This window comes from Podarcis gaigeae, assembly GCF_964106915.1.
Source record: "Podarcis gaigeae genome assembly, chromosome: 7".
Lineage (NCBI taxonomy): Eukaryota > Metazoa > Chordata > Lepidosauria > Squamata > Lacertidae > Podarcis > Podarcis gaigeae.
Genome location: NC_139683.1, coordinates 659,244 through 677,702, shown reverse-complemented (window position 1 = coordinate 677,702; position 18,459 = coordinate 659,244). Strand labels below are relative to the sequence as shown.

The window sequence follows — 18,459 nt, the reverse complement described above, 5'->3', positions numbered from 1 at the left end:
ATCAGGGTCTTTTCCAGGGAGTCTTCTCTTCTCATGAGGTGGCCAAAGTCTTGGAGCCTCAGCTTCAGGATCTGTCCTTCCAGTGAGCACTCAGGGCTGATTTCCTTCAGAATGGAGAGGTTTGATATTCTTGCAGTCCATGGGACTTTCAAGCGCCTCCTCCAGCACCAGAATTCAAAAGCATCCATTCTTCCGCGATCAGCCTTCTTTATGGTCCAGCTCTCACTTCCATACATCACTACTGGGGAAACCATGGCTTTAACTATACGGACCTTTCTTAGCAAGGTGATGTCGAAAGGAATAATAAAGCACAGTTCTGCTCCAGATGGCTCACTAGTCCAAAAGCATTATAGAGTGACACAGCCCTAACTTCTGTATTGGAATACCAGGGAAGGAACATTAGGTTTGCGTCCCTCAGGAGGGCGTTCCACAAAATTGGCGCCACCACCAACAAGCCCATGGGTCTTGTCAGGGGTGAGTATGTGGCAGCAAGCCTCTGAGGAAGGATTTAGCATGGAACTTGGCTCCCCTGGTAGAAGGCCGTCCTTCAAGCCTGCGAGATGTGTCTATTGTGGGCAAACATACTGCAATCAGTTTTGATTGCCCTCTTTCATAGAAGTCATAGCCATCAGTCACTAATTATTATTAATAAACAATGGCAGGACACTAGATCTCCTGTGGCAATTTGGCTTGCAAACAAATGCAGATGTTAAGTTCTTTCAGAGGGCTGTCCTAAGCAGAAAGCCCAGCTGCAGAGGGGTTCTGTGAGGTGACAGAAGTCTCCTTTGGTGTAACTCCCCAAACACACTCCCAAAACGTGCTGGTGGAAGGAGCCCACTGTAGATCCGAGGGCGCACAGCCCATGCTCCCTGTTGACAGCGCTGCTCCACACCAGCCTGGGAGCTGGCACAAGGCCTGCCCTTCCCGCCGAGCTCCAAGGGGGCAGCAGACTTCTCTCACAAGGTGCCATCATAGCATTGTAGAGTTGGAAGGGATCCCAAGGGTCATCTAGTCCAACCCCCTACGATGCAGGTAGGTAGCATTGGACTACAACTCCCATCAGCCCCAGCCAGGAGGGCAGGCGAGTTCTTTCCAGACTGCAGCAACTCCAGGGGTGGCTGCAACCATCTTGCAAGAAGCCCAAGTGCTGCATCGAACATGCCATCCATATATATATATATGAGGGCCAGGGCCGGATTTAGGTTTGATGAGGCCCTAAGCTCCTGAAGGTAATGGGGCCCTTTATGTGTCCTTTGTCAGCAACAAATTGTTGCTGTTTTTTGTGTTGACTATAGGCTATATGGTAATTTATGGACCTAATAGGTCCATACACAACACAAAACACTGTTGCTGTATGAAGGTTTTATTTTATTTCTTTTTTATCTTCTATTTTGGAAATGTACATTCAGGTTTTTTTCCCTTTAATTTTTTTGGGGCCCCCAAGAGAGTGGAACCCTAAGCTAGAGCTTATTTAGCTTATAGGTAAATCCGCATCGAAGGTGCCGTCCAAATATATCTCTAGGAGGGCTTCGGCTGAGCGGGGTCCCCTCCTGGCCCGGAACCTCGGAGTCGGGCGGCAGTTTCCCCCCGGCGGCGGCGGCGGCGGCGGCGGGGAAGTGTACGGAAGCGAGCCGGAAGCGCCCCACGGGAGCCGCGCTCGGCTTCCGGTTCCGGGCGGCGACTCGATGGCGGCGGCGCCGGGCTGCTCGCCGTCCCCGTCGGGCCTGGTGCTGCTGGCCTCGGCCAAGGCCTGGGTGCCGCGCTCGCCGGACGCGCCCTCGGCCTCGCCGTCCGGCCGGGAAGCGCAGCGCCTCTTCCGGCTCCAGCTGAGCGCGGCGCCCGGCCCCGAGCGCTTCCGATTCGGCTTGAGGGGCGCGGCGGAGTCGGGGGGCGAAGCGGTGAGAGGGGAAGGGAAGGGGGCCTCGGGGCGGGGGGAGGCAGTGGGACCCCTTCCCGGGGCCGCCCTTGGCTTTGCGCCGCGCCTTCCTTCTCCAGGGAGCTCAGGGGGGGCGTCTGCTCCTCCTCTCAGCCCCCCAACAACAACCCTGCGAGGTAGGGCGAGGCCGACTGCCCCCCCCGGTCACGCCCACTGAGCTCCGGGGCCCAAGGGGAATTTGAACCCAGGTCCCGGTCCGCCCCTCTGGCCCTGCCCCAGAGGCTTGTCTCGCCCACTTACCAGAGGCGGCGGCCTCCTCCCTGCCGCCTTTCTCCCTCACAGGCCCTTGAAGCTCTTGGGCCAGCAGCTGCCCCAACCCGTCAGACCGGAGTGGGTGCATTTCAGCTGCTGGAGGGGCTGCCCAGCCGTGGGGAAGCAGCGCCAGGGGCAAAGCCCAGGCTGTTTGGGGCCTTCTAGCCGCTGTCGGCCTTTGCTGGAAAAGGTGCCTCTTCTCTGAGTGGCGCTGAAGGTGTGCCTCTTGCACAAGAGGCGCCCAAGAGGCCAGCCAAGTCATCCTTTACAGGATCTGTTTCTCCCCACCCCGCCCCCCACATTTTACAGGATGTCTCAATGTATGAACAAGGCTTAGAAAAAGAACTAGGTGCTTCCTAAGTGTTTATTAATAACAACAACAACCAACAACATCCAGGGATTTGATCATAGGATATCCAGCTCATCTATCCAAGCAAGGATCATGGTAGCAGCCTGTTTCTGTTTCCCCTGCACTTCCATTTTGTTAAATGCACTGACTTGTTGGATCAAGTAGAAAGGCCAGGTCTGTTCCTCGACGTACCTTAGTCCATTGTGTGCTTCAAGTATTCCTGCTCATAATGTGCTACTCGTTAAAAACAATTACACCCCCACCTTTCAATCACATACAGAAGTACCCAAAATGGCTTGCAGTCAACATGTTTAACAACAGTTTGAGTCCTTGAGACGGTATTGGTGATCCAGCTCAAGGCATGCTTGGGGGAAACTGATTATCTGGACCCATTTAAATCCAGTTTCAGGCCTGGGCACAGCACTGAAACTGCTTTGGTTAGTGGCGTTTGTGGATTGTGCCTCATACCTTCTTGTTACCCCCAAAACACCCTGCCTACCACACACAGGCCTCACACTCGTCACGAGGGGCTGTAAACAAATAGGGCAGAACAGGAAAGGGCATGCAGGCTCCTCTTGCCTCTGCCAGTGGAGTTCTAAAGACACCCTCACCCCAAGGTGGTATCCAGTGTTCCTGCAAGAGACTTGGGTGTTTTTGAAAGAGGACTGGACAAATTCACAAAGGAGAGGGCTATTGATGGCTGCTAGTCATAATGGCTAAGCTCTGCCTTTGCAGTCAGAGGTAGTAATGCTTCTGAATAGCAGATACTGGAAACCACAGGAGGGGAGAAGAGGGCTCTTGGGCTTGAATCCTGCTTGTGGCTTTCACGGAGGCCTTTAGCTGGCCACTGTAAGAATTATGGACTAGATGGGGCATTGGCCTGATTCAGCAGGTTCTCTCCTTCTGCTCTTAGGAGTTCCACTTGCAGAATGGAACTTCCCCCTCTTCTCTCTCTCCCCTGCAGTCCATACACCCTTAAAATCAGCTCTGGAGGGATGGGAGAACCTCTCAAGCAGTTTTGCACAGAGGGAGGAGAGGAAGGGGGCAAGTCCTGTTGTACAAGGAGAGGTCTTCAGCAGTGGGAGCAGCTTTCAGCATGAGCACTGATGTGGGGGAGCCTGATGAGACTTGGCTGAAGAATAGAACGGGTGCTTTGACCCCTGTGTTGCTTGAGGTAAAGAGGCCTCAGCAAGAGCTGGTTGGGGCTATTTGACTTTGCACTCGCCCACTAATGCTTTTCTGCCCCCAGGGCCTTGTTGAGTACAACCTCAGAGACATTTCCTATGAGGTGAAGACTGCCACGTGTCATGAGCTGAAGTTCTTAGCCCGCCCAGAAGACCCCCTTGTTTTCCACTTTGAGGATGAGCATGAGGCACAGAAGTGGTGGACAGTTGTCAGCAGCTCCCTCCAGGAGCTCCAGAAAGGTCAGCTCCTGCCCTGGAAGGCACTTACAATGCCAGGGTTCGGCTTCTGGTAGTGAGAGAGGGCATGGCTCTTACACAAGCCATGGTTTGTCAGTTCTGAAGAGGTGGTCAGCAGAGGAGAGGCCTGCACTCTCAATGCAATCAGATGCACCTGCCTTGATCTGTAGGGCAGTTAGTATAGCAGGAAGGTTGAGAAAATGGGTTGTTGTGGCTGAACAGCTCTGGGGTGGGGGAAACAATGTACCTCTGCGCCGCCCCCAGGCTCTCGCTTCTAGCTATACACCTGAGCTGTACCATAGACTCCTTTTCCAGGGCTGCTTCTGCTCCTAAGCTCAGGAGGCTCCGCAGGTCGTAAGCTGTGCTATAGCCACCTGATGTCTGGCTGCATGTCAGGTGCATTTGCAGCGCTGATCAAGAGCCAGCAGTGATGAAACTTGGTGGGGCAGGAGGGTGGAGACAGACTTGCTCTGCCCTCCAGAAAACCCCCGAGGGAAACTGGTTAATTCTGCATCTTTATTCTTTGGTAAACTCTCCGGCTTATTATTCTGAAGCATAATCATTTCCTGTGTTAATGGAGTAGTCTCTGAATAGGCTCTGGTGCTCTAATCCCGCTTGCGGGTTTCCCACAGGCATTTGATTGGCCCCTGTGAGAACAGGATGCTGGACTAGATGGCCCAACGGCCTGATCCAGCGGGCTAGTCTGATCTTCTTATGTTCTGTGTCTGCCTGCTGGAGCACTTCTTCTAAAGTCTTTTCTCTCCCCAGCTACTGAGGGAAGCGGTTTGCTGACAGGACGGCCTTCTCCCCTTCCCTTGGCACTTTTCAACTCCCTGTCAGACATCGATGTCTCCCTGCCCTTGGAGCTTGCCAGGAAAGGTGGGTGGCTGATGGCATAGGACACTTGTCCACTGGCAGTGTGCCCTTGAAGACACATCATAAATGCTACTCAGCTGCCAGAAAATGTGATGTTTGCATATTTGAAATTTCCTTCTACCTGTGCCCTTGAAGACTCATCATAAACGTTACTCAGCTGCCAGGAAATATGATGTTTGCATATCTGAAATTTCCTTCTGCCTGTATCAGGTTAGGCAGCTGGTTTTGTTGCACAATGGTAATGAGGAGTGGGTGCATTTCGTGAAGTATTGCTGAGAAGGTGAATTGAGAGGGAACTTGGTTTCAGTAATTGCCCAAAATCTCCCCCATATTTCTATGGCTTAGAAGCCATTTTGACAAGCAAGAGGTAAACAGATGAATAAATAATATCCATTTAAAAAACAAGCTATGGTTATAATTCCTGTTGAACCTTTCCTTCCCATTGACGCTAATCCACTGGGATTCCTTTGGTGCCCATGCAAGTATTCATTGATTGATTGCATTAAAAGCACTTGGCTGGTTTTATTTCCTTTTATGTTGACCTCTTCCCTGAGTGCCTGCTTGATCCACCACCTCAGTGGTGAGGAGTCGCTGGAAATACCCAGGGGCCAGATGCAGTTAAGTAGGGGGCCGCATCCAGGGCTTGGGTTGGAGGCTCCCCAGCCGTGCTTTGCGGTTTGCCCTGTATAGCACACTAGAGCAGCATAAATGTCCTGAAAGAGCGGCTGCTTGAGCTGGCTGAGGAAGAGGGGGCTGCCCTTGCCAGCGATATTGTGAGCCCCTTCAAGTGCCCCAACTTTTTTTCATTTTTTTAAAAAAGTAAAAAAAAAACAACCGGTCAACATAAATGAAGAGAAGAGTGTCATTTATTGCATTCATATCCCACCTTTCCTCAAGGAGCTCAAGGTGGGTGACAAAGATCCCCTCCTCCCCATTTTATCCCCGCAGGAACCCTTTGAGGTAGGTTAGTCCGAGGGTGAATGACTAGCCTAGGTCCACACCCAGTGAGCTATGTGGCCAACTGGGGATTCGAACCCTGGCCTCCCAGGTCCTCGCCCGAGTTCTGCTGCAACTGAAGACAACTAAAACCAATCCAATAGCTGCACGAGGCCTCTGTGTGACTAAGAAAAGAGCAGAGTACAAATGCTCAAACCAGAATAAGATGAGAAAGCTTTTAGAACTCATTTGGAAGGAAGTCTTGAGTGTGACCACCTGCAGCAGCAAGCCAAGTGTGGGGCAGGGGGTGGGGCTGCTGTTGAGAGCTCTTGCTCAGCAGTGGGTGAGGTTTTCCATCACAGACCTTGGAGAAGTGGGGGAGGCGGAAGGCTTGCCTGAGATGGGGGGCACACAACTTAACCTGGCTGGCTCATGCCTGGCTTTGTCTCCTCCTCAGAGGACCTGGCGCTCCACCTGTCCACTGCCATTGAGCTCGGGGACGAGGAGGAGGCCATGCGCTGTGCCACGCTGCTCGCCCAGCAACACGCTGCTCTGCGGATCCTGCTGAAGGAGTCCTGCTACCCCACAAGCGAGATCAGGTGGGAGTGGAGGGCTGGGCAGGGAGCCGGGGTCTCTGGAGGAGGCTGGGTGGGTTGGGCTGTGTGATTTGGGGCCAATCCCCTGCACGCCTCCTCTTCTGAAGGTGGCCGGTTGCGGGACACGCTGTGCTCGTCTCACTGGCCGATTCCCTTCCTTTTTAGCATGAAGGTGCAGGTGGAAGACGCCACTTGCTCGACGAGCATCACCACCCGCGTCCACACGTACACCACCATTGCAGGGCTCAGGCAGAAGGTAACCCGGGCACAGCTTTTCAGAGGCGGGGATGCTGTCTTCTGGCTCCCTCCCTGGGGCAGCTTCTGGGGGAAAGCGCCAACAACTGCCTGGCTGCTTGGCCTGCTGCAGAGGCCTTCAGACTCCCACTGACCCTGCCTCTACTTCTCCCAGGTCTTTCAGGATTACGGATTCCACCCCAGCGTCCAGCGCTGGATTATTGGCCAGTGTCTCTGCGTGGATGACCGAACCGTTGGCTCTTACGGGATACGGAAGGACGGCGACACGGCCTTCCTCTACCTGCTCTCGGCAAAGGGCGCCCACCTCTCTGAGCAGCGCTTCAAGGAGGACAGGGACTGGGTGGTGCTGCAGCCGCCCCCCTCGCCCCTGGCGGACAACACGGATGCCAGGAACAAATTCAGCACCTTGCCCACCTGTCTGCCCAAGAAAAGTGAGCAGGCAGGGAGCCCTTTGGGGATGGCGGGGGCTCCTTAGTCAGGAAAAAAGGGGAAGAGGTTGCATCTGGCTAGAAGCAGGCAGTTCATTTCAGAACCCTCAGAACAGGTTACACCTCTCCCCAACGGCTTTTCTGCCTGCAAGTCAAGGCAATTTAAATCAGGAAGACAAAAGGCCAAATTCAGTTACTAAAGTCCAGTTTCTCATTTATTCATATCTTTCCTATTCTGTGGTGCAAATCTGACCACTAGTCTACAACTATATGGCATATTGTTAACGTTGTTGCATCCTTACAGCCAAGCTTTGCATCTCTTTCTTACATCTGGATACACAGCTTGTGACAGTGTGTGGTTAAAGGTCCAATCCTAAAGCAGGGTATAAATTCACAAATTATACTAATAGGAATCTGTCCCTTTGTGCTGGGGGGGCTGGCGCTTAGGTTTGGCTGGGGGAGGGGCATAGGAACTTGCATGCTGAGCACTCTTAGCTCCTCCCTCTCCTTGTCCCTGTTGCTCCTTGCTTTGCTCTGCCTTGCCCCCCCCCACCCCAAAAAGAGGAAACCAACAGCAACAAAAATGACCTGCCCATGACCAGTACAGTGGTACCTCTGGATACGAACGGGATCCGTTCCAGAGCCCCGTTCGCATCCTGAAGTAAACATAAGGCGCATTTGCGCAGGTTGCGTTTTACCGCTTCTGCGCATGCATGTGACGTCATTTTGAGCGTCTGCACATGCGCAAGCAGCAAAACCCAGAAGTAACGCACTCTGTTACTTCTGGGTCGCTGCACAGCGCAACCCGAAAATATTCATCCCGAAGCTACTTCAACCCAAAATATGACTGTAGGTGGCAGTCAGGCCTGGTGGCCTCTGGGAGTCAGGAGGACTTGGGTTTCCTGAAAAGGAAACGTATCTGATTTTTGTTAGAGTGCAAATCTGCATACCTGAGAAATGATCCAACCAGTTTTTCATGTTCATAGAAAAGCCTCCTTTCATGTATCTGGAAGAGATTAGAGATTAACCATAGGGACAACATTTATTTGTTTACCTTTATTTAAACAAAGCTTGTGAACAGTCATTAAAATCTCTCCAATAGTTAACATGCTTATATTCAAACTGATCGATATTAACCTAGCTTTTGTTTAAGAGAAACTTTGCAATTGCGAAGTTCTTAGACCTTCTTCTTCTAAGCTGCCTTCTTCCGTTGCAGGTGTGAAAAATTCTAACAGGAAGAGGGATGCTGGTGAGAGCAGCCACTTCCTGGGAAAATTCCTCCCTGGCCACTCGCGAGCCCCTCCACCCCCGGCTGCCGCCCCTCCTCCCTCTCCTGAGCCGGTATGTACTCCCTCTGCTCAGTGGCAAAACTCAAGGCAGCCGTCTCCCCACATATATGGCCCCTCTCTCTTTCCCAGTCCCTGGGCTCCCTGTGGCCTTGTCTCCCCTCACCCCATAGTCTGCTCAAGAAAGGGGCCAGAGCGCCTTCTGGGGTGGGTCTCATCGCCCAGCAGGAAGCACAAGTGGGAGAGGGGTGGTCCTGGGGCACGTGGCTGCATCCTGGCCCACGGCCTCTTGGACAGGGGCTGTCCTTGCAGGTGCCACCTCTAGCGGCCTCTTCCTCCTCCTCCTCCTCCTCCTCCTCATCTCCCATTGCAGACTGGCTGGTCTTGCCCCACCTGCACCTTCATCAACAAGCCAACCCGGCCCGGCTGCGAGATGTGCAGCACAGACCGGCCTGCCAACTATGTGGTTCCCGGGAGCTACAGGCCGGATGAGGTGGAGCTGTGGCGGATGCAGCAGGAGAAGGAGGGCATCTTACAGTACCAGAAGGTAGGTCTGGGTAGCTCCCTTCCTGTGCCTCATAGTCTGCTGGAGAAGCTCCCTGCAGGGGTCTGAAGCTTTGTGCGCGGCTCTTTTCTCAAGCTCCCTCTCCTTATGCAGCTCCTTAGTGTGGCGTTCCCAAAGCAAAGGAAGGATTAGACTCTGATTAATAGAATGCGCACACAGGCTTGACCAGCAAGACTCTGGGAGGAGTGCATATAATAATTCCTCTCCACCCTCCACTCTGGGAGGAATGCTTTTAGAAAACTCCGGAGGTCATAAGCAGCAATAAACGAGAGGAAGGATAGGTAGTATTTGCCATCTCCTTGTGAACGATTCACAAACTACATCAAAGCTAACTATCATATTTACGGCCCAGGATGCCTGATGCAGCAGCCGGCAAGTGGTCTGTGTCCTAGAATGCTTATACATGCCTGTCAGGCAGAGAGAAATGGGCAGTAGAGGAAAAATGGCTTAGATGTAGAAGCTTGTGGGATTGGATCAGAAATTATTGTCAATGTATCAAACCCAGTCAGTGCAATGTTTTCATCACGGACACAATGGCCTGATGCATATTTTATAATTGCTCATAGTAATCCCACCTGACCCCACACTGGATATTTGCACTCCTACACTTAAGAACCCCAAAAGTGTCCTTCAGCAGCTGGATGAGGCCAAGGGGAGCCTGTCCAGCCCAGCCAGCTGTCGTCCTAGTGGACAACCAGCTGCCTCTTCTGGGAAGCCTGCAGGCAGGACCTAAAGGCAGGACTTAAGGCGGCAGCAACACTCTCCCCACTTGCGATTCCTCCCAGCACCTGGTGTTATTCAGAGGCCTTTGCTGCCTACAAAAGCTGGTAGCAGTCCAAGAAGCCAGCTCCCCAACTGTGTTCTGGAGGTTTTCAAAAGTATTCCCCATTTGAGAGGCACTTGCTGTTTCAAATTTGCTCGTAGAGTCTCCATGCAGATTCTTCTAAATTCTGGCATTTCTAATTAGATGATGATGGGAAGTTCAGCTTATTACATTTATTGATCACGTCACCAAAGGGAGTCCCAAAGCTATTTATAAGGGAAGTGCTATAAATTTACATAATAAGAAATGTGCTAAAAAGGTGTTCATCCAAAATCACTTTAGTTCTGCACTGGGGTAGGTTGCTGCCATTGTGGTCTACGAGTGGAGTATAAATGAAGGAATAAAACTGCTGAATGGAGTAAAGCAGGGTGTCCTCTTTCTGAGGCTGCAGGTGCCTGGAGTCCACTTCCAGAACGGTCCTGAGAGTGAGGTCAGGTTCCCCCTTCCCCTCTGTCATGGTCGACGTCACACCTCTGAGTTTAAACATCTTTGGGCACAATCTCTGCCTGCAAAGGGAGGGAGGGAGGGAGGGAGGGAAGAGCCCCTTACCTTTCTCATGAAGTTGTCTCCCAACATCTTGGTGATGTCAGCTGGTTCGTCAGATGGGGAGCTAAGGGTCTAACATACTGGCCAAATCCTGCTCCTTAGCTATGTAGGTGATGTTTAGTTCTTGCTTGATTCATTTTCTTAAATAATGAGATAATAATTATGATTTGATTGTCCCTTTTAATGTTTCATCGGTGGTATATTTTTAGTGCATTGTTTTCGTCACATTTCCTGTAAATACGAAAAACATGTTGTTGTCGAGTACACCAGAAAAAGAATAGAATTTCAAAATCTCTTGGGCTCCGTCCTTCTCCTTCTGTGCTTTCCAAGGAGGGTGGGCTCTCAGGGAGGGCTGCAGTCCATTCTGGGGGGGGGGGGGGTGAAGGTGCGTCAGGCTCCAGGCAGCAATCTCTGGCGGTGGCAGCAGCAGTGGTGGCAGCAGCACCTGACGACTCTCTTCTCTTCTTTCTTCTTTCTCTTGTGGCAGGAAAAAGGAAGGAGAGAAGACAGTTCCGCTGTGCCCTGTGCCCACAGCCTGGGAACCCCGGACGACTTTATCCACCTCTCCTCGGAGTTCTCATAGCCCTCCTCAGAGCCGGGGCCGCCATTGCCACCACTGCCCCTCCCAGCCTTGCAGTGGGGACGTTTGTTAGTCCCGGCTGCAGCACCAAGGGCTGCCAAGATGAGCCAAGCGGACAGTGAAGCCCAAGGGGCAAGGCAGGGGTGGGCTTCTGCGACTGCCCCCACCTTCCTCTCTGAGAACAAGCAGCTGAGAGTCCCTGCTGGCCCTTGGCGGCTTCACTGGCTGGCCGGCCTTTGAGCAAGGCAGGGGGTGCAAAGCCATATGGGGGGGTGTGCTTTGAGAGCCCCCTGTGACAGCAGCAAGAGCTGGGTCCCACCTGAGCAGCTTTTGGGGCGCAGCCATGCAACGCTTGTGGGTTTGCCTAGCCTTCCCCCTTGCCCCTCGATTCCACCTGCGTCTTGGAGCTCGGCCCATTTCCTAGCTCAACTGGCAGCTGCCCAGCCTCCCTGCCTCTTGCTCATGGAAGACTGGAGCTGTGTGAGCCTTCGAGGTTGGAGCCAGGGCAGTCTCCTGGGCCACGATAGCCCCTGCAGTGGGGCTGCCACCTGAATACCACGAGCTGTTCATAGGTTGTGATCCCCACCATGAAAATGTGTGTGTGTGCACTGTTTGCCCAGTGGAAGCAGTCATCTGCTGTATTTGACGCTGTGCATTGGATCTGTGGGCTGCCTGCCCAACCCACGGAGCCCGTTGCCCTACAGGAGCTTCCTTCCTTTTTGCCCCGCAGTGCCTTCCTCCCTCAGTTGCCTCTGGCTCTCCTCCGCTCTGTCCGTAGGCCTGCACAGCCAGGGCGTCGTTGCTGCTTGCCGGCAGCCTCCCGCTTGCTGGCTTTGTGCTCCTCGCTCCGTTGGGGCCTGCGTTGAAGGTCTCTCCCCCCTCCGCCCCCCATGGAGGCTGCTCTCCCCGTGTGCCTTTGACCAGGAGAAGCCATGACCTGCCCAGCCCCAGAGGTCAGGCAGCATTTGAACCGCAAGGCCAGGCTCTGCCTTGGGGACTTGCTTCTGCTGATGCTGGACTAGAAAGAGAGACCCTCTGCCTGATAGCACTTTGAAAGAGAAAAGCTGTAACCCCCTCCCCTGAAGGTGGCTGTTTCTCAGTGGGTCAGGGGGTGCTGCTGCCTGAGCCTTGGGGGTCTGCCCCAGCTCCTGCTCGTCCCAGCCAGCAGATCTTGGAGCAGGTGGCTCCCCTCGCTGTGGGGCAGTTGTTGCTGCCCTGGCCCCTGATGGGGCAGCAAATGCCCTTCTCTCCCTCTCTGTACTGAACACTGATTATTCAGCTGCAGAGGTTTCGGGACCTGTTTTGAAATGGCTTGATTTCTGCATAACGTGTTTGTAAATTTGATTTTTTAAAAAATGAATTGGAGAGCAAATCCTTTGTTCTATTAAATGATTCATTTGGGCTTGACGGTCCATCCTGGTACTTCTCTGTAGCGTCATTGATGGGGAAAGGGGGCAGGGGCTGTTCAGGAGGTATGCGTGTGGGTGGGGGGATGAGAGAGGGCGGTTCTCTCTGAGCCACAAAGTGGGGACTGAGGGGTCTCTGCCGTGAGCTTCCCCTCAAGAGAATGTCAGTGAGGCTCTCTTTGCCCCAGGCGGCCCTTTTGCCTGCGAAGGAGTTGCTACAGCCACTTCAAGGGTTGGAGCAGCCTCACCGCCTCGCCCCCCTCCCCTGCTGATTGCATGGGCGTCTCATGTCTGGGGAAGTGCAACAGGGTTGCATTCCTTGCTTTAGTGGGGTACATAAAAACAAGCCACCAAAAATGGGACAGCAAAAGAATAAAAACGTATCATAAAACTGAGCACTGCCTTAAATTGTTTGCTGGAACAAGGAAGTCTTAGTCATGTGCCTAATTTCAACTAGCAGGGAGTTCCACAGGTTCAGGCCCACTACACGGAAGGGGCAGGAATTAAGTTGTTGCATGGACAATGAGGTCTGCTTTCACATGGAGTTTTTCCCCTCCCTTCATATCCCTCACCCGCTAAATCTCTGAAGGTTTGGGGGATACCCCAGAATGGGTTTAGCAGCCCCCCAGAGGCATGAGAAGTCCTGTTGTGCAAGCAGACCCCCACACCTAGCACTACACTGGATTCCACCCACTGTTTTATTCTGTCGCGGCTTTTAAAACTTTGCTAAGTTCTGCATATTAAATATTTTATGAATTGCTTTGAGACATTTTGCAAAAAAGTGAGGCGCAATTAGACAAGCATAGAGGAGGAGGGAGCCAGCAAAAAGCTCCTTCCATTGCTGGGGGTTGGACTAGATGACCCCTGGGTTCCAACTCACTCAGTTCCATAATTCTGTGAATGCTGCTGTGATGTGCTTGCCAGACATCTCAGGATCCTGATTCCCCAAGAGTTGGAGACTGAAAGCAGGAAGAAGCTGCCCTTCCCCTCTGTCGTTTCTAGAGCAGAGAGCCATTTGGAATGTAAACAAGCCCTATAATAAAATCGCAGAAGAATAAAGCACACCCATTGGGTTAACAGCAAAGGCCTTCAGAGGCCTGAGCAAGCAGATCCGTCTTGGCCAAGTCTTGGCAAGATCCAGCGGGTGCCAGTTGCCCTGGTCAGGGGAGGGTCTTCCGCAAAAGGTGAGGTAACCCCCTTTACTAAGTCTCGCTCTCTGCCTTGCCCCCTTCCCAAAACATGCATGCAGTTGCTGGACTGCCTTAGAGGGGGTGTTGCAAAAGGGCTCCTGAGATCAGCCACCCAAAGTGTGCATTATCTTCCAACATTCTTGCTGCTCTTCAGAAGCTGATGCTTTGGGACACCACCTTCGTTTTATGCCTCTTCCCAGAGCATTTGTTCCAGAGTCTTGCATCCTACCTTTCCCATCAGGCTTTTTTTTGGGGGGGGGGGGACTGGCACCTTCACTCCATTTCTGTCATGGGCCGGCTGGATGCAGAGGAGTGGTGTGAGGCTCCAGCCGGGGAACCCCCAGGGGAAGAAGGCTCAGAGCCCGGGAATTGGTGGTGGGATGACGATGCCAGGTCAGAGGGAGCAGACTGGGAGCAGGAGGCGTTGGAAGCTGAAGAGGCAAGAGGGCTTAGTGAGCAGGAAGTGAACAGGGCTTAGCGAGTGGCAGAGAGCAGTGCAGACTCGGAGGCAGGAGACAGAGGGGAGACCGGCTGCTGAAGACTCCAGGGGGTCTCTCCCTCCTGTGACCAGCTCCCCTCCCCGCTGGTCTCCCAGAACAGGCAGAGAAATGAAAAGGGCAGAGGAGACCTGCCACAGTCTCCGCTTGCTTGAAACAAACCCTGGAGAGGAGGGGACTTCGGCAGCTGGGGGAAGGCGGGGGTCTTCAGTCCTTGCAGCTGCCTTATTGGGCCAAGACCTACTGGGAACAGTTGCTGGGATCACTGGGCCTGAGCTGTTTTGGTTCCTTTGAATAAAGAGTTAACTTCAACTATACTGGTGGGTTTTTTAATTGCTGACCTTCAACCGACTCTGGCTCGTGATAATCTCTTTAGGCACCAGGCAAAAATGCCCAATGTTAAAACAATCTGCAGCCTTTTAAATGTGCCTGGCGGTGGGCAGGTTGTGTTTTTTTATTATGTTACGCATTTTGCATTTTTATGTTGTAAACCACTCTCTGATCTTTGGGAAAGGTAGTATTACAGTGGTACCTCGAGTTACAGATGCTTCAGGTTACAGACCCCGCTAACCCAGAAATAGTACCTCAGATTAAGAGCTTTGCTTCAGGTTGAGAACAGAAATCGTGCTCCGGTGGCGCGGCAGCAGTGGGAGGCCCCATTAGGTAAAGTGGTGCTTCAGGTTAAGAACAGTTTCAGGTTAAGAACGGACCTTCGGAATGAATTAAGTACATAACCAGAGGTACCACTGTGGTATAATAATAATAGTAGTAGTAGTAGTAATAGGGCTTCTGCCCCTTTTTGCAGAGTTAGGAGGCTCTCCAACGGGTTACAGCTGACCCTCCAAATCTCACCAGCCTGGGTGGTGGGTGTGCCCAGGCTGAGCCCCCTACCCACCTTTAACCAGGGGCCTGCGGCCTGCCTGCTGGGCAACCACCACCTGCCCCTCTTTGCCCCCTCCAGGCCCTGGAGCAAGAGCGGCTGCAGAACTTCCAGCAGTTGCAGCGGCTGGACGAGGCGGCGCTGGTGCCCAACCGGGAGGAGATTGAGTGCCGCATTTGCTACCTGAACGTGGAGCCTGGCGAGGGCGTCCTGCTTCGGGAGTGCCTGCACAGCTTCTGCCGGTAACCTGGCCTGCCTGGGGAAGGAGGCACAGGGGGTGGGGAAGGAGGGAAGGGTGCTGTGGCCTGACCCCACTGCCGTCCCCCCTTCTCCCTCTCCAGGGACTGCCTGCGCCAGCTGATCAACTGCAGCGACGAGCCCCAGGTGGCCTGTCCCTTTCGGGACGACTCCTATGCCTGCAGCAGCCACCTCCAGGATAGGGAGATCCGGGCGGTGAGTGCGCAAGGCTCAAGGATCCCTCCGGCCGGGTCCCTTGGGCAGCTCAGCTCCCCCTTGCCCTGCCACCGTCATCGAGAGCAGTTGGAGATGCAGAGTGGCATTTTGAGCAGGCCAGCTCTGGAGGTCTTTTTTGCAGAGCTGGGTCCTCCTGTAGACGGAGGGAGTGGAGGAGGCTGCCATGGCCAGACGCTCCTTTGATTTCCACCCCCTTCCGGCCACGGAAGCCAGGGGGTGCCCCCCGGCCAGCCCATGCCCTGCCCTCCCTCTCTCTGGGGCTCTGAGCCAGCTCTCTGGTCTCCGCAGCTGGTGTCGTGGGACGAGTATGAGCGCTTCCTGGAGCGGCGGCTGGCCGTGGCCGAGAGCAGGGCCCAGAACAGCTACCACTGCCAGACGGCCGACTGCCTGGGCTGGTGCATCTACGAGGACGACGTCAACGAGTTCCGCTGCCCCATCTGCTGGGCCCTCAACTGCCTCGTCTGCAAGGTGAGCCCAGGCAGGGGCAGCACTGTGTCCTCGGCCCCCCACCTCCACGGGGACTGGCTTAGGGGCTGGAGGCCCACAGGTGGGGATTGGAAAGAATGAAGGAGAAGTGCTGGCAGTCCTGCATTGCAGGGACTAGATGATCCTTGGGAGTCCCTTCCAGCTCTACAGTTCTGTGATTCTGAGGGGGTTCGGGTGCCAGAGCACAGGGGGCCCCCCTCTAGCGTCTTGGAGGTCTCCCTCCCTCATTCTGCCCTCTGAGCTGTCAGCAGCTTCCAGTCTGTTTTCTAGCGTCTTTCAGAAACACTGGAGGGGAGACATCTCCTTGAAGGAATCAAGCCAACGTATTTTTTTGCTCCATAAGATGCACCTGACCATAAGACACACCTAGTTTTTAGAGGAGGAAAACAAGAAAAAAATATTCTCAACGCAACAGTGGATGTATGATTTTTGTGGTTCACACTGTGGCCACAGAAATGTGATTTGACGGTGAGTTTGGGGTAGCCCAATGCAAAAATCCTGAGGATCCATGGGCTTTTACCTCCTGCCTCCCGGGCAGCCTCCTTTATCCTTTATCACTCCTGATCGCTTGCTGATCAGCTGTTTCCTTTTACACCCCCTTCCCTCTTGTTTGCTTAAGTGTCTGTTCCTTAGCTGGAGCAGTTTTTTGCTCCTCTTCTTTTAATTTCTCTCCTCATTGCTTTAGTATTCCTATCTCCTCTTCTTGCAAGTTCCCTGTCTTTACTTCCTTTGTGTCCTGGCCCCTTGCTTCAGCAGCCCCTGGGGGGAGGGAGGCGGGATGGTGGCAGTTTGAGCAGCAGGAAGGAACCCTTTGCAGGGAGGCCGGGGGTTTGATTCTCTGCCCTCCACCCACAGGCCATCCACGAGGGCATGAACTGCAAGCAGTACCAGGACAAGCTGCAGGTCCAGGCTCACAACGACGCTGCTGCCCGCCAGACCAGCAACATGCTGAAGGTGAGCTGGCCGGGAGGGAGGGAGGGAGAGGGGGCTGGGGCCGGCCTCCCTTCTTCCCACCCCAATGAAATGTTCAAAGCCCAAGTTCCTTGGCACGGTATTCAGCCCTGTCGCCTGGGCTGTGGGCACCGGCAGAGCCGACCCTTAGGATACCTCAAGGGGATCAATGCCGGGGGGGGGGGCGGTAAGATGGGGAGCAGCTCAAAGGGACTGGACAAGGGCCTGTTCTGGCCACCCCCCGGACGGCCTCTGGGTGCATTTTCCTCTTGGCACAAAGGGCATGATGGGGTTGGACTAGGTGACCCGTGGGAGCCCCTCCCCTCTATGGATCTATGGCCACCCTCTCTCTGTCTCCACCAGACGCTGGTGCAGCTAGGAGAGGCCATGCACTGTCCCGTCTGCCGCATCGTGGTGCAGAAGAAGGGGGGCTGCGACTGGCTCCGCTGCCCTGTCTGCCAGACGGAGATCTGCTGGGTGACCAAGGGGCCGCGCTGGGGGCCTGGGGTAAGCACCGGAGGGAGGGGGCTCAGGGGCTGGCACACCAGGCAGGAGGAGGGGCGAGAGCCAGGCTTTGCCTCCCGAAGGGACTAACGGGGGGGGGGGGGGCTGGACGAAAAGGGGGGCTGGCTGGTGAGCTACTACCCAATCTTCAAACCATCCAACAGATGATGTGGCCCAGAAAGCTTTGCAATGTGCAGAGGGTATCCCAGTAGAGAGATAAATGGAGGGGTGAGGGCGGCCAGAGGATCGGAAGTATTAAGGGCTTTCTCAGAGGGAGATGGACTGTGTGCTGAAGCAAGTCTGGGGCCAGCAAGGACCTGCCTTGCGGACTTGGGGAGACGGGCTCCTTGGGAAGGGGGCTTGGATGCCTCCAAAGCACAAGGCCATTAGGAAGCTCCACTCTATGGCACTCCCTTCCGGCCGGGCGGCTGGTCTCCCCCTGATGCACTTTGTCCTCCTCCCTGGCAGGGTCCCGGTGACACCAGCGGAGGCTGCCGGTGCAACGTGGATGGGGAAAGGTGCCACCCCCAATGCCAGAACTGCCACTGAGCGCCTGCCAAAGGGCCATCAGATGCTGCCAGGACTCCCATTGGCAGGGAAGGAGCCTCTGCACCCAGAGAGGAGAAGCAGCCCGTTGGAAGCCGGCCCTGGGGAGAGGCCTCAGCAAGGCTGGCTGCTCCCTCCCCAGACTTTAGAGGACGCAGCAGATGAAAGACCCACCCGCCCCACCCACTGTGGCTGCAACAGATGCTCTGCCCCCCTCTCCCTGCACTGACCTCCGAGGGGCGGCCACGCTCCCCTGCCTGAGGGGCTGCTTTGGACCTGCCCTGCCTCCGCCCCACTGTGCCTTTGAACCCTCACCCCTTTTGCACTACCAGAATCTCACTCCGCGACCCCCTGGCCAAGGAGACTGGGCTCCCCAAAGGGGTCCCACTCCTGGAAGCACCCTCGCCTCAACTGACAGCCCCCGGCGTGGGGTGCTAAGCTTTGGGGGGCAACATCAGCACCAAGGAAGGGGGAAGGTGCCCAGGATGCATGCTGCTGCACAGGAGGGGTCAAAAACCCCTTCAATAAAAAAGAAAAAGTATAAATGCAAGGCATGCGCAGGAGATTTCTTCCGGGGGGGGGGGGGGGAGAGAGAGAGAGAGAGAGAGAGAGAGAGAGAGAGAGTATAAAACAGCCAGTCAGGACAATCCATACGATGTACTACTACCTGGATTTC

The 18,459-nt window shown here is 54.4% G+C and overlaps 1 protein-coding gene across 2 annotated transcripts; it reads left to right on the top strand.

The window, feature by feature from the left end:
• The first annotated feature begins 1,652 nt into the window (after positions 1-1,652).
• SHARPIN (SHANK associated RH domain interactor) lies at positions 1,653-18,328 on the top strand. 2 transcript variants are annotated; one of them, XM_083749160.1, is made up of 14 exons: positions 1,653-1,898; positions 3,787-3,961; positions 4,727-4,837; positions 6,228-6,369; positions 6,532-6,622; positions 6,776-7,052; positions 8,266-8,390; positions 8,709-8,882; positions 14,904-15,064; positions 15,164-15,275; positions 15,585-15,764; positions 16,638-16,736; positions 17,097-17,240; positions 17,706-18,328. In XM_083749160.1, exons 1-14 carry the CDS (start codon positions 1,686-1,688, stop codon positions 17,784-17,786), a joined length of 2,085 nt encoding a protein of 694 aa, XP_083605286.1. In that variant the 5' UTR covers positions 1,653-1,685; the 3' UTR covers positions 17,787-18,328. The 2 variants fall into 2 exon arrangements, with proteins under 2 accessions (XP_083605286.1, XP_083605287.1); XM_083749161.1 differs by lacking the exon at positions 1,653-1,898 and adding an exon at positions 3,614-3,711.
• The last annotated feature ends 131 nt before the right edge of the window (positions 18,329-18,459 follow it).